The sequence below is a fragment of the Sceloporus occidentalis genome, unplaced genomic scaffold (assembly GCF_023333645.1).
Source record: "Sceloporus occidentalis isolate IW3139 unplaced genomic scaffold, rSceOcc1.0.p SCAF_38, whole genome shotgun sequence".
In the NCBI taxonomy this organism is placed as follows: Eukaryota; Metazoa; Chordata; class Lepidosauria; order Squamata; family Phrynosomatidae; genus Sceloporus; species Sceloporus occidentalis.
In genome coordinates, this window is record NW_028317018.1 from 6171850 (window position 1) to 6184074 (window position 12225).

The following is a 12225-nucleotide window of genomic DNA, read 5'->3' on the forward strand; positions in this document are numbered from 1 at the left end:
CGCCGAGCGGTTGCTCGTGAAGTTCTCAGCAACCGCTCGACGCCCCTTACTCTCCGTGACTCCGTTGCGGTGCCGGCATCTCATGTTGAGCGCCGGACTGTTCCGGCGCTCAACATGAGATGCCGGCAGGACTCCTCAAGGTAAGTTAGGATAAGGAGAAGTAGGGAGGGGGGGTAGTTTGAAGGGGCAGAGGGGGGGGTAGTTTGAAGGGGAAGAGGGGGGGTAGTTTGAAGGGGCAGAGGGGGGGTAGTTTGAAGGGGCAGAGGGGGGGTAGTTTGAAGGGGCAGAGGGGGGTAGTTTGAAGGGGCAGAGGGGGGTAGTTTGAAGGGGCAGAGGGGGGGTAGTTTGAAGGGGCAGAGGGGGGTAGTTTGAAGGGGCAGGGGGGGGTAGTTTGAAGGGGCAGGGGGGCTAGTTTGAAGGGGCAGGGGGGGGTAGTTTGAAGGGGCAGAGGGGGGGGGTAGTTTGAAGGGGCAGAGGGGGGGGGTAGTTTGAAGGGGCAGAGGGGGGGTAGTTTGAAGGGGCAGAGGGGGGTAGTTTGAAGGGGCAGGGGGGGTAGTTTGAAGGGGCAGAGGGGGGTAGTTTGAAGGGGCAGAGGGGGGGGTAGTTTGAAGGGGCAGGGGGGCTAGTTTGAAGGGGCAGAGGGGGGTAGTTTGAAGGGGCAGGGGGGGGTAGTTTGAAGGGGCAGAGGGGGGGGTAGTTTGAAGGGGCAGAGGGGGGGTAGTTTGAAGGGGCAGAGGGGGGTAGTTTGAAGGGGCAGAGGGGGGGGTAGTTTGAAGGGACAGAGGGGGGTGTAGTTTGAAGGGGCAGGGGGGGTAGTTTAAAGGGACAGACGGGGGGGTAGTGAGGGGGGGCGCTAGAGGAGTAGTTCGCACAGGGCGCCAGAACACCTAAGGCCGGCTCTGGTCACGTTCACTCATTATTCGGTGTTAGCAACACAAGACCTTGGTCACTACTGTATACAAAATATCTTGCAATTAGTTACCAAACACCAAAACAGGAAACAGGAATCTATATCACATTTCAACCATGAAAGTTTATTTAAGTAAAAAGTAGTAACACAAGTTAAAACATTAAACAGCGATAAAAGCCAAACAAAAATTCTGTTAGTTTTGCCATTACGAGGACAATCGGGCATTTAGTTGTCATATGTAACAGTGTTTTCAGATGAAAATAAACCGTAGACTAGGCAACCGTGGCACTTTAAATATCTATGGTACAATACCTACAGTACAATATATAAATACATTAATTGTAAAACAACTGCTTGAGTCTATCCCCTGCCTCCAACTTCTCATTTAACTTGGGAATTTGGTCATGGCAAGCAAACATACAGACCTTCCTTCCACGTTTTGCAGTGGTTGTACTTTTCAAGCCAAGTCTGGGGCAAGGGTATGTTATGCTTCAAGAACAGCTAGGCCAGCTACCTCTAATGGAAATGTATACTTTCAAATGTATGCTTTGTCTTGGTAGTCTTTTTGATTTTCCAATAAAATTGTGTCTATTAATTTGGATACAAATTGCCTTAACCTTTTACATTACTTTTTTTTTTAAGACCTTGACCCTGACAGCAACTTCAAAAAGAGCCTGAATCTAATCCCATACAGTTTGGTGCAACCTTTTCACTGTGATAAAAGGCGACCAGTTCTTTTTGCACCCTGTACAATAGCAAATATTCTAGTTAAAAAAATTCTAAACTCTGGTGGAGCATCTGAGTTTAATACATCTAAGCAAGGTAAGAATACTAATCAAGTAAATTTAATTGCGTTATTTAAAAAGGAACATTGGACCACAGTTCTTGGGGACAAAAGACTAATTGAGGACACTACCTATACTTTAGCATTTGCTATGCTAAATAAAAATATGTAATGATGTTTACAGATAAAAATATAGTAGAAACCCATTATTACCACCATTAGAAACGTGTGGTTGTCATGGGCACAGTGATCTGAACATCTCTGGTTAATGAGAATGTTCTAATTAACTGTTGAAGAAAGACATATAGAAAGCATGAAAATTGTTCTGGTCCTGTAGCGTATAATAGGCTTGGAAACTCAGGCAGACACTAACATACATACCTATACACATACTAACATACAGACACACATTAACATGCCCAGGCAGACACACACTAACACGCCCAGGCAGAGTTTAACATACGTACCCAAACACACAATAACATACAGACACACACTAATATACCCAGACAGACACTGACATACATTAGCAGGAGCAGACACTGACATACATACCCAGGCAGACGCTAATATACATACCCATACACACACTAACATAAACACCTCTACAATTTGCTGTCCTACCCCCGCGACATTGCGTGACCTTGTCTCCTCCTGGGAGTTAGGGAGATAAAGAGGTAAGTACAAGTATCAGGACTCACCTCTCTATCCCTACTCCCAAAGCATGTCTCCGCTTTTCTCGAGGGGGCAATTCCCCCCCCTGGATCCGTATATGATTTGAATTTTGCAGGAGCTGCGCTTTTATCTGGGGAATTTTCAAAGGGGACTACAATCCACACTTTGTCAGATGCGGGCAAGTGGTTTTGCCCAAATCTACCACTGAACTTTTATAGAATGAATTGTCATCAAAACAAAAAAACCTATTTGTCCAAAAAATAATAATTTGCTTGGGTCAAGTTAATGAGAATGTGCTAATTAACTGTTGAACAAAGACATAGAGAAAACACAAAAAATGTTCTGGTCCTGTAGCATATAATAAGCTTGGTCCTTAAATTAAACAAACCAAAAATATCTTCTTACTCTAGATATCATAACAAAAGAAGCATTCCAAAAGAAGCAAAAATCAGAAACAATTATCTACTTCAGAGAGAGGAATGTAAACAGCTATGAATGTATTACCACACCCAATATTGAGGCTGTTGCTTCAAAGGTATAGTAGTCACAAACCCTTACAATAATGCAATCATATGGCACAGTTATAAAACAGATAAAACATAAACATATTATGTATTTTGCTTAATTGTTTCAGTGCTACAATTAATACTAATTAATTAATAATATTAATTAAAGTTGAAGCTCATGCTGTGAAAAAAATGTATAAGAATTTTAAATATTATGTCTGCTTAGCTAATTGTATCTTATATACTATTTACCTTTATTAAAAAAAATATTAAAAAAACTGTGATTGTATCATCAAGAGAAACACAATAGAACATATCACCTAATATCGACAAATAAATAATAATCATATAAACTGCATGAACATTTAATCTGCTCATAACACTATTTTAAGATATTTCTGGAAATGTAGTTTATAATATAAAATACCGTATGTCTGTTCAGTAAAACATATTTCTTTTTGTAGAATAAGCACTGTTTGCTTGAAGTTGGACTGGAATGTACAAGGCAGCTAATAAAGGCTAAACTCTTCCCCATCATCCTTTTTGTCAGAGTTTCAGAGAAAAACCTTAAGAAATTCAGGTAACATAATCAGTCAGAATAATAATATGCGAGAAAGTATTTTAAAATGGTTGATGTGCAATTACCATCACATGCAATCCAACATTTTCAATAGAAGAAGAGGGACATGTTTGTTTTGGGGGTTATAACTGAAAGTACGGCTGGTTGACCTACTTGACTGATCAATGTATTCTTTACAGGTTAGTCATTTCTTTTTCAATTTGATCAGGTAACAAGGACTGAGGAACATGTTGCTAGCTAGCAATACGTAACTTGAAATACTAGGTTTTATGAAGCTCTTCCAGTTAATTGATGATTAATAGATATTTAAAGTAAGAGGTACAATTCAACTTTAGCAAAATTTATCTGATCATTTCATATTCCTAGGATAGTTCCACTTATGGATTATGCAAAAACAAAACCAATACTAAATCCTGGCATTTCCCATATACTTAGATGGGAACATTAGTCAGAAACTGCTGTTTGTAATGTAAGGGCTGTTAGTTAACCACTTATTAATGCCTTGGTCACACAATGCTCTACATTCTCAAAGGTTTAGGTGGAGAGATGAATGAACTCTTATCTCATTAAATTCAAATATGGGCCAGGTAAACCAAAAAGAAAATATGAATCCACTCATAAGATAATTAAGGCAGAACCCAGACCCAGCTGTAGTGCTGCCATATTACATTCATACATGTTGTCCTAGTCAATATAAGCAAAGAGTTTTAGCAACAATGTAAGCACTTTCACATATACATGGGTGAGTCAGGGCTGCCTTTAATATTAATTAGACTCTGAGCATTTGCTGGAAACCCCACACACACACTTCCCCATGCTCCCTATCATGCAATTATGCCCTCTACTCCAAAAACCCCCACAAAAAAATGACTTGCCACACTGACTTTGCAGATTAGTCAGTGTCACAGTCAGTGCAGTCTTCCCTCCCTCTGACCCTAGCGTGAATCTAGGTGAGACATGCCACACCCTCGGGGGAGAAGCACAATACTAAGCAATTGCATAGCAAATGAATGGAGTCTGGCCCAAAATGAACGTGCAAGACAGCTTTATGTGTTTAAGTGCACTGTGGTGCCCTCTCCCCCGTCATCACATCCTTTTTGTGTATCAGCAACACAGAGGGGCCCTGCGGGACTATGCGGAAATGGTTACAGGCCCAAAAGGTCGGGAGCATCTCCCCCTTTTGTCCCATGTTAAAAATGCCCCTGGGCTGTGTTGGTGTTCTATAGGTAAAAAGTACCACACCTGTATCAATGTGTCAGGCTTGGGCAGAGCCCACTATGAGAAGTGCAACGGGCTTAACAAGAGCAAAAATGTTAGTGACCCATCATCTATGCTTTAAATATCCAGAAAATTGTTGCAGACCTACTCTGGATCTATAATGTTTACTAATAATTCAGGAGATTAGAGATTAAATTATAATTGTGCTGAGATTGCCTGAAACCGAAAAAAAATTGGCACCGTTGAAAATGGCATACAATAACTATCTAAATATTAACATAAAGCTTTTTTTTTATATATTTGTCCGTTAATGTAGGAGGTTGCAAGCATGGCCTGAGACAGAAGAAGAATTTCTACGCACGTGTCGTCAGAAGGAAAAGGAGCTTGAGTCGGTTCCATGTCTCTATGCTACAATAGATGTGGAGTCATGGGGCAGCATTGAGGATCTTTTAAGAATAATTAAGGAAAAAATTGCAGAGGAACAACAGAAGACTGTATGGATTGATGTTGACCCTGTTCAAAGTAATGGCTAAATTAGGCTTAATAAGGTCATATAACACTTAAAATGTAAAGCCGCTAACCCAGTGCTCTCAACCATGACTTTCTAAATATGGATAGAATATTTTTTATGGTCTTGCATGTCTGGCATATTTTACAAAATAAAATTAAATTACAAAAAGGATGGCCATTTATACTATATTTAACAATTCATATTGTGTTATATGACAGGGCTTTGGTACGTTTTTTTATATGTAAAAAAAAAACAAAACCTCCAAACACAGTAACCATTGTAACGTCAAGTACAAGTTGCTAAGACAAACAAAAGATTACAATGTATTAAAGGGTGTCTATCAGAGAATGTGATTAGAGTACATTTGGAGTATGCATCTATTTGGAAAGAACTTAAAGGTGAGCTACAAAATTAGTGTTGAATGGGGATTTCAACACTGCAATGAGCAGGCCTCAAGTAATGGCTTCATCACAATGTATAAATACATTCAATATTGTTATGAGGCCCATGCAGGAGAAATCTTTCTTCACCCTCTCAAATAACAAGAGGCCAATCATGAATAGAGAAGCCACTGTTATATGTACTAAGGCTATAACCAAATTAACTAACAGATATAAATGTGATTTTTGGCAAGAAAGGGTACTAAGTACACATTGTACAAATTTTGACTGCCCATTCACCCACTATATGAACAAAAATGACATCTGATTTAAAGGGATTTTGCCTTATTCTGGATTGGTGTAAGTAAGGATAACTTGGAGAGGTTCAATTTGATGGTCTTATTTCAACCTTTCCACATATAAAACAATTTATTTAACAATAGCAACTAAGAGGGAATTATTTAAATCAGTAGTGTATAATGCAAAACAATATTTTCATTGTATTTGACTATTATTTTTTTCAGAATGAAAATCATGCAATTAGGTTTGTTTTCTTTAAGGACCAAGTCTTTGTGGTCTTGGTCTTTGTGACCAAGGAGGCTTTAACACCTCAGGGGCGTAACTAGAAACCAAGGGGACCTGGTGCGAAAATTTCCACAGGTGGTCTGTGCCATCTTTGCCCTTTGACACCTCTTTCAAAATACAACATATGCAAACACATTTACACAAATTACACACACTCATACTAATCCGGTCCGGGATTCCTATGGGGCCGGCATCAGGCACAGGTGCTGGGCATTAAAAACCCCTGGAGCTTGATACTCAGGGAGACTGTTGGGGGGAAGAGGAAGTTCCCTGTGCTCCCAGGGCAAGGAGAGGCCCTGAACAAGAAGACCATCCCTGAGCCAAGTGAGGCAATACCTGCCTGGACATTTTGTGTGCTGTCTGGGGGAGGTTTTCCAGAGCCTGGCGTAGCTGGGTCTGGCTGGGAGGTTGAGGTAGTGGGTGATTAGGCTGGTCAGTCTAGACCAGCATAGTTCAGTTAGAGAGGGCTCCAATTGGGAGTTAGGTGTTTCTTTTTAAGGTTTAAGTTAAAATAAAGCACTGTTTTGCAACAAGCTGGTGTTCCGGACTCTGATTGCCCTAGAGGACTGTGCTTATGACCCCTAAATGTGACATGTATTGCCCTCATGCAACAGGGTTTGTCACAATATATATATATATATATATATTGAAACTAGAAACCCCAGGGTATTTCAAATGCTAGTATTTTAGGTAAATCACTGTTTATTGATTTTTCAACAAGGGTAAAAGGAAATCTGGGAAAGGGGAAGGGAAGATAGCCAAAAAGGATAAAAGGTGAGGGACATGTAATCACACAAAATTGAACCATGGCGGTCTAACTTATGCACGATAATTGCGAGTGCAGCAATCTGATACAGAAGTAGAAAAAAAATAAATAAATAAACCAAAACAAAAAACAAAACAAAAAAAAAAAACGAGCATGCCGTGGAGCACCACAAACCCTGGCCACTGCGAATGAGTCCAATAGCTGGAAATCTAATCCCAGCAACGGAGCAGCGTTACATTGTGGAATATAAAGAAGATGAGAGAGAAAAAAAAAAAAAAGGGGGAAAAGGGGGGAGTAGGAGGAAGAAAATATGGAGAGAAGAGCATGAAGAGGTGGGGAAGAAAAGAGGGGAAAGAGAGAGCTAGTGTCGAGGAAGCAACAAAGAGCGTGTAGGAAGGGGACACACACAAGATGAAGGAGAGGGAAGGAACAGTTGCGGGTGGAGGGAGAGCCAGTCAACTCCTCCACTCAACGGAGTTGTTCAAGGGAACGCGAGAAGATCCCGTAGAGTGGTGGACGAGAGGAAGGAAAGCCAACACGCCCAGGTGCCTGTGTATTTCTCCATCCTGTCAGAGGAGCCATGCAAGAGCTCCTCCATCACGCGTATCGCCTCCACCCTAGTTACCCATAAGCGCAAAGTGGGGACTTCTGTACGCTTCCAAAACAATGGAATCAGGCATCGTGCTGCGTTGAGAAGATGTCGCAAAACCGTACGCATCACCGAGACCCGGGAGGACCCACTATGAAGGAGAAGGCCAAGAACCGGGGACGCAGATATCGTTTGACCCACCACCTCACCCATGCAGCGGAACACCCCGAGCCAGAATGGTTGAAGTCGAGCACAACCCCACCATATGTGCAAGTATGTACCGGGTTCTATACCGCATCTCCAACAGGCGGTATCAACGCCTGGAAAAAGCTGTCCGAGTGACACCGGTGTCTGGGTAGCGTTTGGCGTCTGGTCAAAGCCTCAAAGGGCGTCAAGTCTCTAGAAAGGTGGTGTTTTCCCGGAAGGGAAGACCCATAACGAGTAACCTGACCATATCGGAAGCGTCGCAGCAGAGTGAGCTCAACGTCGGAGAGTGCGCGTTCGATCGGCAACGGCGCAATACGATCCCATAACGCCGACAAAGGTAAGTTCGGGGGCCTCCCAAGTGACGCCAGGAATCCCTGCTCTTGTCCCGGAATAAAGTCCGGGTTGTCTGCTATAGGAGTTAGTAGGGAAGGATAAGTGGTGAGAGACCCGCTCACACACCTCTGCCTCCAGACCATCACAGTAGCTCGGACAAAGGGATTCTCGGTCCTCGACACTCGAAGAGCCCCAGGGCGAAGGCCCAAACTAGAAGACAGAGGGATCAACGCGGTGGCCTGTTCTAACGCTATCCATAATTTGGTGGGTGGATTGAATCGCCATTCCAGCATCCGTAACAGGTGAGTCGCGTGATAGTAACCGCGGAAGTCAGGCAGAGCCAACCCACCCTTCTCTTTGGGCCTGATAAGAACAGAGTGGCGAATCCTCGGACGTTTCCCCAGCCAGATATAGTTGGCAATCAACGATCGAAGTTCAGAGAAGAACTCCTTCGGAATGGAGACAGAAAGTGTCTGAAAGTGATAAAGAAGCCGAGGGAGCACATTCATCTTCACCACGCTAACCCTTCCGTGCCAGGTGATATGGGGAAAGGACCATCGACGCAGATCACAACGATTCCGATCCAAGAGTCTAGGGAAGTTCTCGCGAAAAACCGTGCGCAGATCAGAGGGAATCCAGGTCCCCAAGTACCGAATGCTATTACGACACCACCTATAGTTAAAGGACCCCTTGACTGTGCCTGCCTCATCCGGAGTCAAGGAGACATCCAGGATTTCGGACTTGTCTGTATTTATTTTAAAGTTGGAGAGGGATCCGTATTGTCGTAGTTCTTCCTGAAGAACTGGGAGAGAAATCCGGGGTTGTGCTAGAGTGAAAAGTAAATCGTCCGCATAAGCGGCCACCTTATATAGGGAGTCATTACATTTCAGACCGTGAATATCCGGATTGTACCGAATCGACTGCAGAAATGGTTCCAAGGATATGGCAAACAAGAGCGGAGACAGCGGGCACCCCTGTCTAGTACCATTACGGATGGGGAAGGAGCCTGTAAGGGCACCATTTAAACGGATACGCGCCGAGGGGGCCGAATACAAGGCGGTGATCCAATGCAGCCACGAGTGGCAGAATCCATACGCACGCAACACCTGGAACATGTAGTCCCATGCAACCCGGTCAAAGGCCTTCTCAGCGTCCGTGGACAGAAGGAGAATCCTCTGACCAGTCGCCCGGGCCAAATGGATTGAGTTTAAGGCCCTGTACGTGCCATCACGACCCTCCCTGCCTATGATAAAACCGGACTGATCAGGGTGAATTAAGGCGCCCAACACAGACTGCAGTCTGGTAGCCAGCACCTTTGCAAAGAGCTTCAAGTCCGTATTGAGGAGGGAGATAGGCCTGTAGCTCTGACAGAGCAGAGGATCCCTCCCCTCCTTGGGCAGCACAGTGATCGTCGCCATGAGGGAGTGAGGATGGAAGGGAGTGCCGGCACGCACCTCATTGAGCAACGATGCGAAAGGGGCCTGCAGGTGCTCCCAGAAGACTTTATAGTAGCAGAGGGGAAGCCCATCCGGACCAGGAGCCCCCAACTCCTCCACTGTGATGTCAAGCTCGAGTGATTCCAACTGTTCCACCGAGACGGACGGACACGCGCAGCCAGGTAGTCTCTGATTAAGGACTCCCTGCAGGGAACCGCCGGGTCCACAGGGAGATTGTAGAGGGAGCGGTAATATCGACAAAAAGAGTCCGCTATATCGCTGGGAGAGCAGGAGGTCACGCCACTGGGGGTCTTAATCTTGCTAACATAGAGCGTCTGGTGCCTTGCACGCAGAGCTCGCGCAAGCATCCGGCCGCTCTTATTACCAAACTCATAGAAGTGGGCTTTGGTGCGTAAAAAGGAGCCCATGATTTTATAGTTAAGTAGAGTGCTCAACCGCTTACGATGGGCCAGCAGATCCAAATAAACCTGTTCATCGCATGACTGTTTATGGAGGGCCTCCAAGTCAGCAATGCGAGAAGAGAGGTCCGAAACCTCCCTATCTCTCAGGCGTTTCAGATGAGAGGCTTTGCTTATAAGAAACCCTCTAATCCTGCATTTGTGAGCCTCCCAAACTGAAGAAGGTCCCACCTCCGCAGTCGTGTTTTCCAGAAAATAGGGCTTTAATTGCTCTGAAATGTCACTCACTACCTCCGCGTCCGAGAGCAAAGACTCATTTAAGCGCCAGGACGTGGTGGTGGGCCGGTGAAGTGGAGCCTGGAGGCTCAACGTAACAGGCGAGTGATCCGAAAGCGCAGCAGCGTTAATGGTGCAACCAGTCAGCGCACCCACCTGACAATACTCCATCAAGAGAAGATCTATCCTGGAGTACGATTGATGTGGAGCAGAGTAGCATGTATAGTCCCTCCCCTCCAGATGAAAAGCCCTCCAACAATCCACCAATCGATATTCGCGAAGAATGGAGGTAAAGCGCCGAAGCTGAGACGGCGGTAGACTAGAAACCCCCGAGGATGTATCCATCCGGGGATCAGGGGGCATATTAAAGTCACCACCTAGTATTAGCAGACCTTGTTTAAACTCCATCAGAATCCGTAGGATTCTCGATAACGCAGAGCACTGTTTACGGTTGGGCAAATAGATGGAGGCAAAAGTGAAAACCTGATCATGGATTGTACCCCGAACAAATGTGAATCTCCCCTCACGGTCCTTCCGGGTGGCAAGCATTTGAAAAGGGACATGGCGTGAAAACAATACGGCTGTTCCCCTGGATTTAGATAACGCATAATTACTAGTGTACACCTGTGGGAATGCCCGATCACGGAATGTAGGGGCCTGGGAACCTCGGAAATGGGTCTCCTGCAGCAAGACCCCCGAGGGAGAGGCTAGTCGAAGGTGCCTAAACACCCGAGAGCGCTTCTCAGGCGTGTTAAGCCCTCGTACATTAAGACTCATCACGACCATAGGGGAAGCACGGAAGGGCGCGACAGGGGGGGACATGACAGCACAGATACGAACAACTAAGGGAGGGCTGAACAAAAGGAGCCACGAGAGCAGGGAGCAACCAGAGAGAAGGCGACACTAGGGGGAGTACCAATAAGGTAGGAGGAGGAGAGAAGGGAAGGAGAAGAAGGGGGGGAGGAAAGAGAGGGAGAAAGAGGAGAAGAAGAGGAAAAAAAAAAAAAAGGGGGGGGGAGGGTACATCAAAGAAGGTGTCCAAGAGCACTCAACGGCAGATAACGGGTAGGGCGGGTAGTAGGTCTAAAGTGAGGAACCAAGACCAGCCGCACTGTGGAGAGACCGTCCTGCTAGGGGAACTATGGAAGCCCCGCCTAAAGTGTGTCGCACCCAGGACCCAAGGAGGTGCAAAGACAAAAAACAAAGACAAGACATTGCAATGCTCCACAGCAAACACCCATCGTAGTGCAATTTATTACACATTGTAATGAGTGAGCATCAAATCAGCATGCGTATCAATGAAAGAGAAATCACAGTCTAGCCCAATGGAAAAAAAAAAACATATAATAAATCAGAACAGTTGAACAACGAGGTGCAGATCATAACAAGAGAAACATAGACATCCCATGGAATCGCCGACGTATGACGGGCAAGTGACGACCCAAGCCTAGCGTATGTAGTGCTATCGTGTAAAAAAAAAAAAACAAAACCTCAAAAACCCATGCGCATAGATAGGCAGAAGGGGCATAGATATATGGGTAGGAATGTGTGCATGTGTCTAGCAATAAGGACCCGACTCCCGGCGAGCACCTGTGGCGGGAGGTCAAAATGTGTGTGAACAGGGAGTGAGCATGTGAGTCCAGAGTGTCAACAATGCACTGGGGTAAGGGGAATGAGAAGCGTGAGCCGAGGGCTCATGGAGCAGCCAAAGTGGGTTGTCAAAATAATATATATACATATATATATAAAAAAAAAAAAAAAAAGGGAAAGAAAACCCATGCACACAGAGGGCATAGATATACGGGTCCCCAGTGTATGAGTGTGTGCGTGTGTCTAGCAGTAAGGACCCGACTCCCGGCGAGCACTTGTGGCGGGAGGTCCAGATGTGTGTGAGCAGGGAGTGAGTAGAAGCTCATATGAGTCCAGAGCGGCAACAAAGCACTGGGGAAGGGGAACGATAAGCGAGAGCCAAGGGCTCATGGAGCAGCCAAAGTGGGTTGTCAAAATAAGATATATATATGTAAAAAAAAAAAAAAAAAAAAAATTATAC

The 12225-nt window shown here is 44.9% G+C and overlaps 1 protein-coding gene across 1 annotated transcript in view; it reads left to right on the top strand.

The window, feature by feature from the left end:
• Positions 1 to 7661, top strand: part of LOC149290672 (caspase recruitment domain-containing protein 11-like) — a 116875-nt gene extending 109214 nt beyond the window's left edge. The window contains exons 20-24 of the mRNA XM_089488459.1: positions 1553 to 1732; positions 2780 to 2904; positions 3340 to 3455; positions 4990 to 5195; positions 7489 to 7661. Coding sequence (XP_089344585.1) covers positions 1553 to 1732; positions 2780 to 2904; positions 3340 to 3455; positions 4990 to 5195; positions 7489 to 7661 — 800 coding nt within the window. The remainder of the gene's footprint in view (positions 1 to 1552; positions 1733 to 2779; positions 2905 to 3339; positions 3456 to 4989; positions 5196 to 7488) is intronic.
• Positions 7662 to 12225: the final 4564 nt, after the last annotated feature.